At 45.3% G+C, this 18,440-nt stretch overlaps 2 protein-coding genes across 8 annotated transcripts in view; one reads left to right on the top strand and one right to left on the bottom strand.

Moving 5' to 3' along the window:
* ZNF827 (zinc finger protein 827) overlaps window positions 1–4,607 on the top strand; it is a 166,702-nt gene extending 162,095 nt beyond the window's left edge. Inside the window, exon 14 of one of the 7 annotated variants that reach the window (XM_011221025.3) lies at window positions 659–4,607. In XM_011221025.3, the coding sequence (XP_011219327.2) occupies window positions 659–1,478 (820 nt within the window). In that variant the 3' untranslated portion in view covers window positions 1,479–4,607. The remainder of the gene's footprint in view (window positions 1–658) is intronic. The other 6 variants (XM_019796420.2, XM_034661557.1, XM_034661559.1 and 3 more) reach the window with 6 other exon arrangements.
* Window positions 4,608–6,701: 2,094 nt separating this feature from the next.
* The window catches only part of C5H4orf51 (chromosome 5 C4orf51 homolog), a 42,694-nt gene continuing 30,955 nt past the window's right edge, over window positions 6,702–18,440 (bottom strand). The window contains exon 3 of the mRNA XM_019796409.2: window positions 6,702–6,769. Coding sequence (XP_019651968.1) covers window positions 6,702–6,769 — 68 coding nt within the window. The remainder of the gene's footprint in view (window positions 6,770–18,440) is intronic.

The raw sequence follows: 18,440 nt of genomic DNA on the forward strand, positions 1-18,440 counted from the left end.
ATTTACGAGTACAGATCTATGTACACACACACACACACACACACACACTCACAGAGACACACACAGGCCGCCTCATCCTAACCACCCTTTAATAAGCACGATTCTGACCCCTACGACTTTCTGTTTGCTGGAGGTAGCTCTCCCCCTATAAGCTGTTCTTCAAAACTCTTAGCCTTTCTGCGTGTGCTTGGTGTGGTGCATGAAAAGTCGATTCTTTGTGTTGCTCCCATCTAGAGGGGCGGTCATGGTTTAGACCTCTGCTGTGTCGGGCGGGGAGCGGGGAGGGCCGCGAGGGGAATGGGGCGGGGAGGACGGAGGGGAGCAACGGCTTACTGAGTCCTTGCACTTTCTCTGCTCCCCTTCCTGTGGGCTGGTGCCCACTGATCCAGCCAGGAGACCCCCAGTAGGCCGAGCGTAGCTTGCCGGAGCTCCTCCTCAGCAGGGCCGGCTCTGTCAGCAGGGAGAGCCAAGAGGGTCATCTTAACCCCCCCGGAGAGGGAGAGGCGGCAGGGCTGGGCTGGGCAGGGGCAGGCCAGGCCTTCCGAGTGTGGAGGGGCGGGGGCGGGGAGCGAGGGGAGGCCGGTGAGGAGGGTAGAAGCGGGGGCCGCCGCCGAGCCTGTCCGGCTGAGCCTCCCTGTCCCTGCTTCCCCCCCGGCAGGTGCCCATTCTGCATTTATTCCACCAACCGCCCCGCTGCCATGGAGTGCCACCTCAAGACCCACTACAAGATGGAGTACAAGTGCCGGATCTGCCAGACGGTGAAGGCCAACCAGCTGGAGCTGGAGACGCACACCCGGGAGCATCGCCTCGGCAACCACTACAAGTGCGACCAGTGCGGCTACCTGTCCAAGACGGCCAACAAGCTCATCGAGCACGTGCGCGTGCACACCGGGGAGCGGCCCTTCCACTGTGACCAGTGCAGCTACAGCTGCAAGCGCAAGGACAATCTCAACCTGCACAAGAAGCTGAAGCACGCGCCCCGCCAGACCTTCAGCTGCGAAGAGTGCCTGTTCAAGACCACTCACCCTTTCGTCTTCAGCCGCCACGTCAAGAAGCACCAGAGTGGGGACTGCCCCGAGGAGGACAAGAAGGGTCTGTGTCCGGCCCCCAAGGAACCAGGCGGCCCCGGGGCCCCGCTGCTCGTTGTCGGGAGCTCCCGGAATCTCTTGTCTCCCCTGTCGGTCATGTCCGCGTCCCAGGCTCTGCAGACCGTGGCCCTGTCGGCTGCCCACGGCAGCAGCTCGGAGCCCAACCTGGCACTCAAGGCTCTGGCCTTCAACGGCTCCCCTTTGCGCTTTGACAAGTACCGGAACTCGGATTTTGCCCATCTCATTCCCTTGACCATGTTGTACCCCAAGAACCACTTGGATCTCACATTCCACCCTCCCCGACCTCAGACTGCGCCTCCCAGCATCCCCTCCCCCAAACACTCCTTCCTCGCCTATCTCGGACTAAGAGAACGAGCGGAGACTGTCTGAGGGCAGCCGTGTTCTGTACCAAAAACAAAGAGACAAAGACAAAAACAAAAAACAAACCCACAAAACTTAAACACAACCCCAGCAGGTGTATGTTGCTGCAAAACCTACAGACCCCCGGGTCTGAACCACGTGTACTGTATATCTTTAGTAAGGAATAGAGAATTGGCTCTGTGTGTATACCTATTGCATTGACCTGAAAGCTGCTTTACCCAATCTTCAGAGAGGTGACCTACCGCATACTTCTACCTTCAGAGGCATGCCTCCCCAGCCACCCCTCCCACTCTCAGCCCCTCTCCGTACTTTTATCTGGAAGGAATTTTGTCTTGTTAAGCCCTAAAGAGAGTGTCCTTAATAGCAGTCAGCACTTGGACGCTTATATGCTGGTGCGTTTTGTTTTCTGTCGGGTGAATGGGGTGTGTGGGTGTCGTGGATTCGGAAAGAGAAAGCCGTGTGTCGTGTGCCATGCCATTTCTGTTGCACATTTCTTCGTACTGGCTTCTTCAACACTGATGAACGTTCTTTTCCCTCCTGGGTCGTTCATCCATTACAGTCTCTCCCCGAGCTCCTTCATTACCTTTCCCTCTCTATTTTATGGCTACAGAGTGGTAGGGCCTGGTGCTTAGTCGATGAAGGACTGGTAGACACCCACAGTGCTGCTTGAGATTTCCGACCGGGTGCCAGAGACCTTGTGCTCACGTCTTCTTGGTTGTGAAGACGCGAGAACCAGGAGTCCACTCTGGAAGAAATCTCTCACAGCACTGCAGCCAATATCACCAAACTGAAGTGTGTGTGTGTGGCCGTACATATACAATGTGTATGGTGCACACATACAGTGCATCATTTTTTAAGGGCAGATTATATATATATATATATATATATATATATGATGTATTAGTTCAGTGGTTACCATTCATTTGCAGGAAAAAAAATCGTATGAGTGAAAAATTTTATGGTTGATAAATCCAGCCAAGGAGATTAAAGGGGTTTGGATAAATTCTGGGTATAAATGCTCAGACTAAAAAAAAAAAAAAAAAAGAAACGGCAGTTTTGCACAGTGCTTTGGTCTTGCACTAATTTTTGTTTCTCATCTGCAAAAAAAAAAAAGTAAAATAAAAGGAAGAAAATGTACCTTTTATATGGAATGAGTAGACTGTATGTTTGAAAATTTTGTCAGAACCTCTTTGACATATAACGACCCAACAAAAAGGTGCTGTTTAGTCCTACGGTTCAATTCATGCCCCTGAGAAGTTTCCCTTGTGTTTGCAGATCGTCTGGCTATAGCGGTATTCTCCTTGTTATTAATAATTCTGTATTCCATTTTGTTAACGCCTGGTAGATATAACCTGCTAGGAGGCTAACTTTATACTTATTTAAAGCTTTTATTTTGTGGTCATTAAAATGGCAACTTATGTGCAGCACTTTATTGCAGCAAGAAGCAGATGTGGATTGGTTGCATAGCCCTTTGCAAATCCGAAAAAAGTAATGGGTGATGTAAAAAGAAAAGGAAAAGAAACTATGGGCCGAATACCGTAATTGCTTGTATTTGTAAGACAACAGAATTTCCAGTATGAAACAGGCCAAAAGGGCAGGAAGAAATGTGCTTTGTATAATAATGGAAAGTTTGGAATATAAAAGTTTATATATTATTTATCTGTTGAAGAACTGGTGTACAAGAGGAATGCTTTCTTACTGCGTTGCTGTTTTCCATCATGTGTTATCCTAGAGTTGGGATTTTTCTTTTCATCTGTTTCACCAGGGGAAAATAAAAGCATCCCTAATTTTCCTCCTCTAGTCAGTTTCCTTCACTGAAAGCCCCCTCGAACTTGGTACAGCTCTACAGGAAGCCAGAAGACTGTACCGTCTGTCCACACCATGGACGCCCCCACCCCCATACCCGCCCTTCTTCCCCCAGACCTAGCAGGTGTGCTACACTTCCCTTTGCCAGTCCTCCAGCCCTGGCAAACCTGTTTACACTAAGGAGATGTCCCCAAGGGCAGGGAGGCTGAGCCAGCTAGGGCAGGAAGCTCCTGAACCCTCGGTCATCCTCCGGCAGAGACATTTGTTCTTGGCTATGTTAGAAGCGTCGTTCAACCTCGCCACGTCAATGTCTCGGTAAAAGACACTATAGACAGTTATGGACAATACACTCCAAGAATACTGGGCTTATGGGTGGGTTGGTTTTTTTAAAAAGTCCTGTCTTTATCCCCATATAATGGAGAATGTGCCACTTGGCTAATAATGTGCTTTCAAAATTACAAGTTCAGTGATGACAGAAGAGGGCCACGGTGATCCCATGGAGGCTGGCAGAACAGGCGAATCGCACGGAAGCACCAGCAGGTTAAAAACCTGAATGGGTGGCCCTGACAGTTAGGACTGCAGGTTTTACACCATGCCACTTGTGCAATATGAGGTCCTCGGTTGAAACTTGCAAGATTGAGAGGGGTGTTGGAAGGAGATGTTTACTGCTCAAATGCCATGCATTTCACTGCTTGCCACTGAACTTGTATTTGAATGACTTAGTTATGCTTAATGTAATTGGGCAACTTTTTTAGCACTTTGGAAAGAGTCATCAATCTTTCTGGTAAATTATAAAAGTTTTCTGAGTGAGAAAAGGTGTGTTTGGAGTTTGTTTGACTTTTTATATTATTATTATTGTTATTAATAAAGAAAAATCTACAGCATTTTTCAGACTCCACCGAGATAATATATACCCCTGAATTTGGTTTGCAGTTCAATACTCAGGGAAGGATTATTCCATAGATATCCTTTCCGTGTAAAACACTAACGTCTTTGAGAAATTCACCTGCCAACTAACTTCAATTCTGTTTTCACTATGCATTCTTCAATGAAAGCGAGCTTATTTGTCCATATAGTACTGCAGTTAGAGTTCTCAGCACTTTCTTGCTTCTATCCTTTTTTTAACTCCTCATATTATGTTCAGATGATCATACTGTCAAGGTTTGTGTACATTACTGAAAATTTGTATTGTATAAAGCTTTTTGCATTACAAGGCTGTACAGGGTCATTTTGACAGTAACTGGTATATTTCTTTGCATCTTATGTTGCATTGCCAATTTCTAGTGTATCCAGTTTGGAAGTATAATATACTCTAATTAAAACAAAAAAAAAGGTTGGCTATACTCTTCGTTTCTTTTTTTTTCTTTTTTTTTTCTCCCCCCGCCCCCCCCCCGCCTTGGTTGCCATCCTTGACCATTTGTTAGTCTCAGGGTTTTGTTTTGCTTTGTTCCCATTTTAACTTCTCAGCATATTTTAAATAAGTTTAGGAAATGTCCACTACTAGTTATAGCTATTGCAAAATGCAAGTTTGAACAGCCATGGTTATACTGCGAACTGTCATTATGTAAGTCATTAATAGCCATTAAGGCTGAGAGCATATCCATCATTCAGTACAGTTGCAGACCGGCTCCTTCCTGAAATTACTTAGTGACATTTTAAAGTGTTCACCAGCCTTACCCTCTCCTGCTTAACATCATTTTTCTGACCCCATAGCCAAAGGGCAGGGGGGAAACAGATGAATAATTCCATTTAGCCTAATGAAGTTTGGCAACTATGAGATTTTAATGAGGGGGAAATGGTCTATTTTGCAAGCTAAATAATAATCTATCCAAATGCAAGTAATGATTTGCCATTCAAAGCAAGGTACCAGAGAAAGAAACTGAGGCCAAAACAAAAGACGAAAAGCACACTAAGTTCAAGCAATAATTTTTAAAAACCCATTTTAAAGTTCTGTTCCTTAGAAATCTTCCCTATGAATCTGTGATGGTTGATACAAAATATAAAGTAGCAAAAAAGAATGTTCTATCTAGTTCACAGCTTGCATGCTTATAAATATAATGTCTTCTTGTAAGAAATTATGAACTGCTTCACTCTAACACTAAAAAAGATCAAATTTACTTTTCATAAAATGAGATGATGTAGGAGAAACCACTTTGAAAATGACCACTCACTAAACAGACACTATTTTCCGCTTCACTTTTTCATCCAATAGCTATTTTTAGGTGATTGAATCAAGTTCTTGCATTTGATTCGGTACCAGTTTTGTTTGGGGGCAGCTGATATTTACTGAAAATATTAAGTCAGACTTCCTTGCCTTTTGCTAGCACTATAGGCCGGAGTAGCTTTTCATTTTGTATACGTATATTTTTTTTTCTTAGAGCCCACACCTACCTCACATTGGCCCTGTGATTGAGAAAAGCCAGAAATACAAAGAAAATAATCATCAGCTTCATAACCGTCTCCCGTTAATGGGCTTCCAGTGACTGAGGAGTGAGTGGGATGGGAGCCATCCATGATGGAACGGACCAGGGCCGCTAAGCCCCCTGCTTACCTAGAACGCTGCAGGTGCACCGGGCGGCTCCAAGCCAGGAACGCAGCCCCTACTTAAATTTAATCTGAAATCAGACACTTTTCCCACTGTCACGTTAAATAAATATACTTGAAGTTAAGACTCAAGGCCATGTTTTCTATGGTGTGTCTATGGCTGATTGGCTCCTTTTCTTGGCCACCAAAAACTCCCTAATGATTTAACAGAGGCCCAGTGCTGGTCACAGACAGGGGCACGAGGAGAAATATCAGGGTTTGATTAGCACAGGTACCTCCTTACCCACAGAAGCACCATATTAGAACTCCTGCCTGCTGAAGGTGATGTGGGGCTTGTGAACAATTTGAAGGAGAAGGCACATCTCCACATCTCATTAGTTGCTGAAACAGAACTCAAGTCCCCCCACGGCTATCAGTCTGCAGGAAGGAAGGAGACCCAAGAGGAGCTCTTGGCATATAAAAGGGGAGGGAGGGAAGGAAGGGGCTAGCAGCTGGGCAACTACATTGTGCTTGCAGAAGACGGAATGTAAAACTGGAATCCTTCCCGATGGTGCCTTAGAACCTGTAAGCAAAATCACAGGACAAAAGAATGCCCTTGGGGATTTGGACTCCATTCTAAAGAGCCATCAACCACAAATATTCCAGAGACCCCAGCCAACATTCTTACTTATACCACTGTCTCAAAACAGAAAAGTCCTACACAAAATGAGATTTATTTTGCAAATAACTGCCATTAACTAACAAAGCAGGTATCCATAAAGCAGCCCCTGGGGTAAATAAAGTGTCCGACTTCGGGGACTGAGGGGCCCATTCTTTCCCTGTCCCGGGTCTGAATGGTCTCAGGTTCTCAATCAAGACCTCTTTATGAGGTAGCAGATCTATTCATAATTCTTTCTTGATAGCTGGGTCTATAAAACAGGAAATGCAAGTGTTGCTCACGTTGGTCAGAGCTGCAAAGGGGAAAAAGAAAGTCAACCGCTGTATCCCTTCAGAATTCTGTTTTGATAAGAGTTAGGATAAGTATTCGTTAATTAGTTCTTAGTTTTCAATAGAATTATCGACCCAGAGCAGAGTCCACCTCAATTCACACCTCAAACTTCTTTTCCCCTGTGCCACTCCCTAACAGGTGGCTTTCTACCCTGGTTAGTGAGACTATCTGCATTACAGCCTTTTCCAGCCCTGAAGGCCATTGCCGTGGAATCGGACCACCTGACTTTGAGGCCTGACTCGGGAGCTACAGGTTGAACTAATGATCTGTAAGACCCCTTCCCCCGCCAACAGATAACAGAATACACGATGATTCTGTCACTTTTTCTAAGCAAGTCAAAGTCAGCTCTGGAAACAAGTGGTCACAAAGCAGAATCCTTGCAAGGCAGTTATAGCAAAAAGGACATCTCAACGTTTTCAAACCACAACAGATTCAATGGAGAAAAAAAAAATGGCTAAAAATATTTTTCTGCCCACGTTCAGAGTTCGGGAAGTCTAAAATTCTTCTCCTCCGATGGAACACTAAATCATCGTCATGCTTGGATCGCCGGCAGTCATCTCGGGGGTGGCTTCAACGTATTTTACCAAACTGTGGGGACTGGATCTGGTGAGATGAGTTAGAGGTAACCAGATGGGGATGGAAAGGGCTGGCCTGCCTTCCTCTAACGTCGCCCCCTCCTTCTGCCCACTGGCTCTTTCCAGCCTCCTGCAGGTGACTAGTGAGACTGTGACTGCTGAGCTCTCTGCCGCCACGTTTCAAATGTTTTCTGTAGAACAGCAAACGGTTGCTTGAGACAAGTAAAAAGATATTTTAGTTTTCACGCAATGAAAGAATATAACGAAATATGCTTATTCTGCCACTTGTTTAAAAAGATTCTCAGCCCCTGGGGGTGCCTGGGCGGTTCAGTCGGTTAAATGTCTGACTCTTGATTTCAGCTCAGTCCTGATCTCAGGGCAGTGAGATGGAGCCCCACGTCGGGCTCCGTGCTAGGCATGAAGCCTGCTTGAGATTCGTTCTCTCCCTCTGCCCCTGTCTCTCTCTAAAAACAAAACAAAGCAAAACAAACAACAACAACAAAAACCCAAGAAACGTTCAGCCGCAAAACTCTAAACACATTATGAAAGCTCCCAGGGACTTCTACTGGATGGAGAGGCTCCACGTGTTTACAGAGACACAGGGAAATAAATAACTGATCTATCCCCATCAGCAGACGATTAAAGCCAAGAGAAAACACTGGTCTAGGACCAGGGAAATTTATCCAGTAATCCTCTGGCCTGAATCTAGGGCTCCATCCAAACCACCCCAGAATGATTAGTGTGTTTCTGATCTTACAGATTTCTAGACTGGGGATGCCATCACTTGGTTTCAGTGTGCTCTTATTTTAATTTTAAGTGAAGTTCCTAATTAGTGGTCCACAGACTTTTCAGTGTGTATTATAAAGGACCAACAAGCCCCTGTCCTCTTGTGTCCCACTCCAAACAGAATGTCTGTTACAACATTCTCCATGCAATGGGTTTGATCCACACTTGTAGTCTCCCCCCACCAATCTATTTTCTAGGTCCCCCTAAAAAGTAGAACCTTGAGATTTATTTTGGGAAGCAATTCCAGAAATAAAATGGGGTACTAGAAAGAGCGACGCAAGAAAGGAGGGAAAGCCAACCCCAGGGGTATTGGCCAGCTGGTCATTGCTGTGAACCAGTGGGATGGAATCCCTCCAGAAACTTTCATGAGAAGCTGTATAAATGTATCTCAGAATCTACAGACAGAGGGATGGAAGAAAGAAGGGGCTAGAGTAGCCCCAGAGTGTTAGCTGCCCTGTACTTCCAGGTTGGCCATGGTTTAGAATGGCTGTAGGTTCCCATAGGCAGCCACAAAGGTGACAAAGAAGTCAATGGTTCAGAACTCGAGAGCTGCAGGGTGAAGCTAAGCTCAGATGCTGTCAATGATACCTGACCAGAGCGGGTTACTACAGCAGAGGCTGGCTTAAGAAGGTGAGTTTGTGAGATGGGGAGCAATAGGTATCCAATGAAATTATCATATTTGGCAAGAATGTTCCCATCACATTGGCCTCTAAACTAATGTTGGCTACATATCCAACCTACTGAGTTAGCTCAAAGCTCTTCTCTTTCACCCTGGTTGGAGTTGGCAGAGCCAAGGACAGTGTTGGGTCATGATGCTATGGAATGGAAAAGGTGGACATTAGAAGCAGGTGAAGGCTCTATATGATAGAGTCTGCCCTCTGGGGTTTGCTTTTTGATTTCTGTGATGAAACTGAGCTCTTCTAGGACTCCACTGGGGGAAGCCACTTGACAAGGACCCTGGCTGCCTCCCATCTCAGAGGGCCTCCTTGACCTGGGGAAGCCACATGAGAGCCCAAATGAGGCCAGAGGAGAGGAGTCCTCCCTCAGCCTTCTGAAGCCAGCCTCAAGCCCAAGCAGAAGGCATCCTGGTAATTCTCACAGGTACCAACTTGCCATGAATGGGGTCTAACGAAGGGGTCAGTAGCCAGACCTCAGGAGTAAAATGATTACATTTGGTTTGCCTGGTGTTGTTTTCGTTCATTTATCTTTTGTACATATATTCTCCCAAGCATCTGGCACTCAACAGGGAAGTTTCTGTCCTCGTGGAAAACAGCTGACTGAGAGTAGGAATAGGATATGGGTCATCTCTGTTTCTTTCAATCTCTAACCCACAACCAGCGGTCCTTTTGCTAATGGAGGATTGGGCCAAGCGTGGACCAGACCACTGGATAGCTACATAGATATGTAGAAAATATATATAAAGAATGCATACAGTATATACATAATATAGATATAAACATAATAGAAATGTATTTGTGTGAGAGCATCCAGAAGGAAGGCCATGAATTTTATTATTCTGGGATTCACATTATTAAAAGATGATTTTTTTCCATTTTTCCTTTGTGCTGCTGAAAATAAATACAGGTTCATGAAAGAGTAACATATGAAAAGAATAATTAAGGGTCAAAGAAATCCCATTAATTAGAATATCCCCTAGCCCATCTTTTCTACAATTAAATAAATGGGCACAGCAATGGTCATCACCATACTATCAGTCAAGGTCCCATCTCTTTACGGTATCAGACAATAGACCTAGCAGATGCAAGAGCTAAATACGTGGGAGTCTTGGTTACACAAAGAGACCATGTATTTTTTTAAATGGGCAGAATAATAATTTCCTGCTGATGAGGGACTTTACAACTGGCTTGTCTGCCTGTGAGTAGGGCTAAATTGTATACATGCATGACTTTGTGTCACAAGATCCTGTCTTTAAATATGAGCCCCTCACATTACCCAGAATCCATTGCCTCCCTCATTATTATTCTCCGCACCTATTCTTCATACAGACTGTGCCCATCCCAGTAGGCCATATTCTAAAGCAAGTCCAAGTCTATCCTACCCATCACTTCTCCCCTCCACTAAACTCCCCTGCATTCTAACCTTGACCAGTTTCTCTGCTTCACATTCATTATTTAATGAGCAACAAATATGTGGGAAGTCATGTGCAAGCAGCTGGTATGAAACAGAGACACAGAAGATACATTTCCCAGCTTTGAGGAGTCTATCAACCCATAGAAGAAATGCAGGTTTGAGCAAATGCATTCTAACGCCAGGAAAAATACACATACATTGCTGTGGAAAAAACTGAATAAAGAGTTACAAATTCCACCCAGGGTGAGAGGAGGCTTTCTGAGGGATGTAATCCCATGCAAACTGCAATCTAAACGATGAGTGGAATTTTCTAGGCAGAAGAAGTGGGGAGGGCATTCCAGATTGAGAGAACAGCTTGAGAAAAGGCAAGAAGGTGAGAAATTGCATGGTGGGTTCTGTTGTGCTAGAAGATTATAATGAAACCAAACAGAGCCAGCTTGTGCACGGCTTCAAACCCCTTGTTAAGGAGACGGACTGTCTAAACCACTCCGTAGTTAATAAGCGCTAAGAAAAAAAAATTTGAGGAGAATGGCATGATCGACCCTTGTTTTAGGAAGATGATTCTAGCAGTGCTACCAAAGGAAGACTTGAAAGACAAAAAAGGCAGAGAGATGTGATATGTTCAGAATGTCCTAAAGGGAAGCCACGATCCTCTCCCTCAGGCCTGCTCCCGACCCTTAACCACGTATTCCTTAGCTCAATAAGGGCACACCATCCTCCAAATGACCCAAACTGTAACACCTGTGCTCAACTTTGCCCCCTTTTCTCTCTCCTCCCCTTTTCTCTTCCTCGCTTTCTTTGGCTAGCCCATCCATCAGAGTTGGGTTTATCTGCCAAGTATTTACCGAATCAATCCTGTCTTTCCACTCTTAACGTCCTGGTCCAGGTGTCTTGCAATAGCTTCCTGTGTGAATGGGACATTTTTGCGTAGGAAAGACTGTAAACAATTTATTCCAGAGCTCAGAAGAAAGTTCATGATCAGACTTGTGGACACAAAGATGAGAGGTGGGGCCAGCAGACAGGGTGATAACATCGGGGTAGCAACGACACCAACAAAACAATGGCCGAGGCGCCAAAGACAGGATGTTGGGAGATGCCAACTTAGTGGAGAAGTAGGAGGAAGCAACTCAGGAGACTTAGAAGAAAGCAGCAGAGACGTCATAGACAAAGGCAACATTGTCAGAGAAGTGAAGGTTAGAGAGACTTTGACATGACATTGGACAGAGGGATGAGTAAGGTGAAGGTGGATTTTAGTCTTTACCCATGTGATGGTCCTCGGTGATCTTTGAGGATGTGGTTTCAGTGATAGGTTGGGGATGGAAACTGAATTTCTGTAGGTAAAAGAATGAATTGATGGTGAGGATCTGGTGACAAGAGGAAAAGACTGTTCTTATATTAAGTTTGGTAGTGAGAGAAAAAAATCATGTATGCCTGGCCCTTGCCAAAAGAGGACCAATCTTCCCTTCTCTCTCAAGGAAATCTACCCTTTCCCTACGTCACATGCCTTCATAAGCTACTGACATTACAAACCCCAGCGACACTCCACACCAATTTTCCATATCACTTTTGATATAACTCATCTTTTGAAGTGCATGAAGTCTGTCTTCACACCACGCCCCCTATTGCTGGGTCTGCCCGGACCAGTTTCTGTGAGCCAAAGACATCCGCGGGAAATGGGCTGCACGGATAAAAGTTAGTAGCACTTCTTCTAAATACAACAGTCTAGAGAAATGCAAAAAAGATGGTCAAGAGATGGAAAGCCGCTCCCCAGCCCCCCTCTACTGTGGCTAGAATTATAAAATACGGATTTCAGTGTGGAAAGATGAAGGCTTAGAAGGGAATATGATAGGTCTCTTAAAAAAAACCATGATGGATGTGGCCAGAGAGCACAGACTTAGTCACCAAATTCCAGAATATTGGACCCAGGGGGTAAATCTTGAAGCCTAAGAGAGGTTGTTTATGTTGGAGCCCTGACTAACTGTCCCTTTCTAAGGTTTTGCCAACCCGACCTTTGTGGAGAGCAACGGATCTCAAATCCTTCTAGGCTGCACACTGCTTTGGCTGGGGAAAAAGAGCTACAGCCCAATTATTCTCCCCCTTCTTGCTGTCATTCCCCCCAACAGGAGAAAAATCACCCTCATCAGACATAATGGGAAGAAAGTACTGGATTTTATGGGGTAGAAATGAAATAACCTGTTTTTTATTAAATATCATGAGAAAATTATTAATTCATGCCAGAAACACAAATACAAACATTATCATATTGAAAGTATTTATTCTGAAGGAGACCATCTGGCAGGGCCTCGCAGACCACACTTTGAGAAGCACAGGGTATGTGTCACCATGGCGGACTCTTCCATTAAAAGCAGCAAGTCCAGAGGAAGTGAAAATGTAAGGGTTTGGAGGGGAATGCTTTGCAGTAATGACATCTGCTAGGTACTTGTCACGTGTTTCTTGCGAGGTAGGCCTGCTTTTACTAATGTTGTTATATGAAAACCTACATTTTCAAAACAAAGGGTGGATATTCTTCCAGAATCTCTCCCTTTAAAAATGGATGCTTTCCTGAAATTCCAGAAAAGTATTTGCATACAAATGTATAGAGCGCTAATTGTTGAACATAAAGACTAGACAGAAGAAGAGCATGGGAAATATAAGGAGTCAGGAGCCACGATCCATTACAGATGAGCCAAAAATTGAAAATACCATACAGCATCATGATTATAAAGTAAATACATGGCTCTTTTCCCATAAAACGCAGTCTTAAAAACCTCAGACTGTCACACTTTTTGCAGAAGGGCAGGAATATCTATAATTTGGAAAGCACATACCCTCTCTGGAGATGGGCAGAGCACTGGGTACGCACAACATAGAGAAAAACTTGCCTTCCAGCAGAGAAGAAATGCTGATGGCAACTTGAAGAAACACCCAATTCCCTTGAGGATCCGAATGAACCGCTTTCGCCGGCTGCCCTATATTTTCATAGGATTCCTGAACTTAGTGTTGTGTGGATCCTCTGCCTTCAGAGATGTTATTGTCGGTTCAACATCAGTTCTTTGTTTCCCTTTTCCAAAGCTCTCTCCTCTGTGCCCCACATTAACTCCAATGGGTGCGCCTAGAGAATCTATGGAACAAACTCCTCCGTCCAGAACAGCGAGGGCCGGCAGACCTTGACCTTGATAGTCTCAGCACTCTGAGTTCATGCCCGTCATCCTCTCCCATCCTACCCAAGACCATCAGGCACCCACCTGCCAATGTTCAATCGTTATGTATGGAGTCATCTGAAAAGGGCCACGCCCACATCGAAATGGTATTAGTATGATACGCTGCATTCCTACTTAGGCATGTCTCAAATTCTAATGAGAATAGCCACGTCTATCAACGTGGAGCTCAGTCTTTGTCAGGGGCGGGGGGCCGCAGTTGCTCAAGCCCTAATTACCGTTCAGCTCAGAGAGTGAGTAACTCAGAGTATGCAGGCTACATATGTTTACCGTCTCTTCATAGCAAACACTTTAATGTGTCTATTTAGAAGTGGAAGCAGCAGCCGTCCGGCAATCCAAATCTCCTAGAATTTGGACCCTCAATGATGACTCCTATATTCTTCATACTTTTAAAAGTTTAATCACAATTTTTAGTACTAAGAGGTAAGACATGCACATGATAAAACACAAACTGATTCAATGAGTAGGTTTCAAGAAGAATAATTTTGTTGGCATCTTCTGTCTTTGTTTGCTCAGAGATGCTGTTGTAAGTTGAGCCTTTCCCTGATCTCTCCTCTATGCCACTTACCAACTCCAATGGGTGGACCAAGAGAATCCATGGAACGAATTCCTCAGTCTAGAGCAGCAGCTTCCGGGGAGGCTGGCAGAGCTTCACACGCCAGACCTCACACAAGAGTCCTAACCTGCTATAAGCTTGGGTCATGTGCTGTCTTCTCTGTCCAAATCTATGATCTATTCATGACAGCTCATTTAGTGACTAATAGATTACAGAGATGAGGGAATGAACTATTTGTCTATGCCCCTTATAAGCTATTAGCCGTTAAAAAAGGTTTAAGTAGGTAATTGAAAGATGAGGAAGAGAGAGGGAATGAGAGTCGGAGAAATGGCAGGACTTCAGAGCATCTAATTCCATTTCCTCATTGTGTGAAAGAACCTGTGGGCTGGAGAGGGTAGCACAAGTTATGAGAGGGGAGAGAGAGGGAGGGAGGGGAGGGAGGGAGAGAGAGACAGAAAGAAAGATACTTGTTTAATAATTAATAATAACAATAATAATTGCTTCTATAACTAATGAATCCAAGGCAACCTTCAGGTTCAGTCCCACAGAAAAAGCAGCAACAGCAATTCAGGTTTTGGCTTCTCCATAAAACACCAAGGAGGGGAATATATTCTTGATGTACATGCAAAATCTTAAAAATCTTCTGAGGATATTTTCTTCACCTTACTGGCAATGAATCCCTTCAAATCTTACTCTTCTCCCTCTCTCTGGAACCCCTTAAAATTCCCCTTCCAACACTCAGGCCATCCAGTCCCTCTCCTCCCCTCCTTAGCACTTTAGTATATAGACCCCTGTAACTTTTCCGGTTTTTGTCCTGACCGCCCCACATCCTAGAACTAAAGAAAGACTGGAGCTCTCTGACCGAAAGAGTCTATCAGTCCCAAAACAGGAGAAACTTTAAAAATAAACTGACACATAGAGATATAATAAAACTCCAGAACATCAACGTGAAAAAGTCCTAAAAGGTAAAACAGGATACAGATAGATGACCTATGAAGGAGTAAAATTCAGATCAACCATTGAAGTTACAAGAAAATAATGGAACGACAGCTTAGAAATGTTCAGGAAAAATAAATTCAAACTCAGAGTCGTATAACAAGCCTAACTCACGCTCAAGAGAGATCAAAATATATTCTCAGACACTAAAGCTCTCAAAATCTATTATCCACAGATACTTGCTAGCAGAGAAAAGACAGAGAGCAAACCTACCAAAGGATATACTCCAGCAAAAAGAAATATGAATATAAAAGGTAATCGAGTGGCAAATTAAGAATGTATTCATGGTTTGTTTTTGTTTTTTAAGTAAGCTCTACGCCTACCACGGCACTCAAACTCACGACCCCAAGATCAAGAGTTGCATGTTCTACCAGCTGAGCCAGCCAGGTGCCCTGGATGTATGTGCGTTTTATTTTTGTAATCAAAAGGTTATTTTTGTGGTAGTTGCCATGGTGGGGTGGGGAGAGACTAGCAAAATGGGTGGGATGGGAGGTACAGGTTTGCAGTTATGGAATGAATACATCACGGGGAGCACAGGGAATATAGTCAATGGTACTGTATAGCCTTGTATGGTGGCAGATGGTAACTACACTTGTCATGAACACAGCATAACATACAGACTCGTCAGCTCGCTGTGCTGTACACTTGCAGCTGATGTAACATTGTATGTCAACTATACTTCAGTGAAGAAAAAGTAATTTTGGTAAAGGTTGGGGAGAAAGGAAGGTGGAAAACACAATTCAATTCTTTACTTTTTAAGAACTTTATTACAGAAGTATAATTTACATACAATGTTTTACCAGTTTCAAATGTACAACATCGCGATCGGGCAATTCTATACGTTACTCAGTGCTCTGTCACCACCTGTCACCACACAATGTTATTGCAGTATTACTGACTCTATTCCCTGTGCTGTACTTTTCATCTCCACGACTTCTTTATTTTCTATTTATGAGTCTGTTTCTGGTTTTTTGTTCCATTTTACCTTTGCATCGTATGTCATGACAGTTTACAAGATGCTTTCAGATAAATTGTCAGTAGCTAGTATCACAGGACCTACAAAAATATGTTTTAAGAGAGACCATGTTGAGGCAAGTAATAATTCCAACAAGACTTGGAAATGCGCTGAGCGCGGCAATGCACTTTGTGCCATGGAAGCGCGCTGCTTTGCACCAGTCATCACGATGACAATGACAGTGGGTCTGGGGAGGGGTGACAAACATCAGATTCAGCAGGCTGCTGGTTCTTCTTATGCTGTCTACCGAGCTGGGCTACGTTATGAATTGGTAGAGAAGGAACTGCAAGATCTCAGACCAGCTGAGCGTACCGCGAAGGGACTCATCAGAGGTCCAGGCCGTGGGGTCTGCAGATGAGAGGACTCTTGCTGCCCCGGTGCAGCGGGAGGACTCACTCTGAGCTAGAGGCCTGCTGATGAAAGGTCTTTGCTGCACAAAGGCTTCTGTCAAGAGGTTCATGGGACTATCGCCGATGTCATACGCCATGAGTTTAAGGCTTGCGATCTCCCACTTTAACTTTTTTACACCATCCCAGTGTATGCAAAAAAAAAAAAAAAAAGCAGCTGCCAGAAAGCAAACATTTTCCTGTCTCTAAAAATAAAATGCTGGCAACACTTCAGGCCTCTGTGCCAAGCCCTGGCCCTTCCCAGGATAAACAATAGGTGGCCAAGCTGATCACAGGCAAGCGCTGAGCCCGGGAGCAGGCCTGGGGCCAGCCTGGAATGCCTAGGTTGGGGTATGTGCAGCTGTAAAGCTAGAAGCCAAAGGTGGCCCTCCCTCCTCCCCAGCTGAGGAAGGGCAGCTGTCACCCCCCAAGCCGGGGACCAGGTGTGGCTGAGTGGGGAGAGCCTCTGGTTACACCAGAAACCTTGACCCAGCAGAGGTCACAGAGCTCCTACCGTCCCCTGCCCCCAGGGCCCCAGGGTGCACAGTGACAGATTTGAGGGCTGTGAGAGCGTGTTCAGAGAAAGCGTCCTAGGAAGGACAGTTTCCGAAGGATCCATCTGCATCCGTCACTCAGGCTTTTGCCCATCACCTGTCAAACCCTTCGTGGCCAGCTGAGAGCCCTCACCTGCTAGACGCAGGCCCGACACAAGCACCTTAGTGTACGAATGCGGTAATAACGGCCGTCATGCCCGCTCTAATTGCCTCCCAGCTTCTGCAGCATTTGTTCAAGCCCCTGTGCCTTGTCATCAGGGTTCAAAACTTCCCTGGACCACAAGCTTGGCTTTTGGCTGGTTTGGGGAGTTGAAAGGGCTAAGAGGGGGTTAGGGGAGGAGAGGGACTAAATATAGCAAATACTTGCAGGCATAATCACTCCATAAACATGCTTCAGTGGAACAGAGCGGAGGACCGACCCAGATGACGGATGTCACTCACCCGAGTGTCACATCATAAATAAAACTGAATGAGCCCATTCTCCTGCAGAACCAGAGTGACGGCTGTTCACACTATAAATATTTATGAAGTCATGGTCCTTAAAAGACTTTCTTTTTCCAGGTAAGTAGACTGTAATGAAAAAGTGGAGCAGAGCTTTTCCTGCAATTATGGAATAGTCATTGTAGCTTTTCAACGGGTATTCCATGGAAAGGGAAAAGAAAAAAAATGAAAGAAGAAAAGGAAAAACAAGGCCCCGTTCCAAGAGGCTGCTGCACGGAGATGGAGATCTCATTTGTGCCAGTCAAGACTCATTCTCATTCACAAAGTGACAGCCTTCTCTGAGGTGGCGGAAGCCAGAAGGAGCGCTATCAGTCCCCTTGCACCCAGGCCTGTGTAATGAAGGGAGCACAAACACATCCTTGTCACCCAAGCTCAGACCCCTCCCACCACCTCTGCCTGGAGAGACCTTCTCCAGAGCGCTCTCAGCCTGTCTCTTAGTAACAGAAAAAATGCACACCTCACCCCATTACTATGCTCATGTGCGAAGAATTCCCAGAATGTGCTGATGGGTGCTGCCTGGGTGTCTCTCGGGGGTTTATGTCCAGCCCCCCACTCCTGCTCTTACTTCTGACTGCGTTGGCAATGGCACCCACAAACGGCGCCGCAATCAGACCAGCTTTTCCTGCGCTCTTCACCACTCACTCTACTGCAAGGACAGCAAATGCCCCTGGGGCTCCCAGCAGCTCGGCCACATTCCCCTCCTCCAAGGCAGGGTGACAATCCCGTCACCTGGAGTTCCCAAGCCATTGTCTGCAGTACAATACAAGCTAATTCTCAGGTCACTTTGCAGCACATGCCTTACTCATCACCTCAGTGCACCAAAACCCTTGCCCAAGTCCAGCGAGCCTGTTTCTTTCCCCAGGGGGGCCTTCAGCCCAGTCTCCCTTCCCCTGCAAACTTCAAGGTGGCCCCTGCTAGGTCAGGCTGAACGGGCCCCATGGGGTAAAGTTGAAGA

This window comes from Ailuropoda melanoleuca, chromosome 5, assembly GCF_002007445.2.
Source record: "Ailuropoda melanoleuca isolate Jingjing chromosome 5, ASM200744v2, whole genome shotgun sequence".
Lineage (NCBI taxonomy): Eukaryota > Metazoa > Chordata > Mammalia > Carnivora > Ursidae > Ailuropoda > Ailuropoda melanoleuca.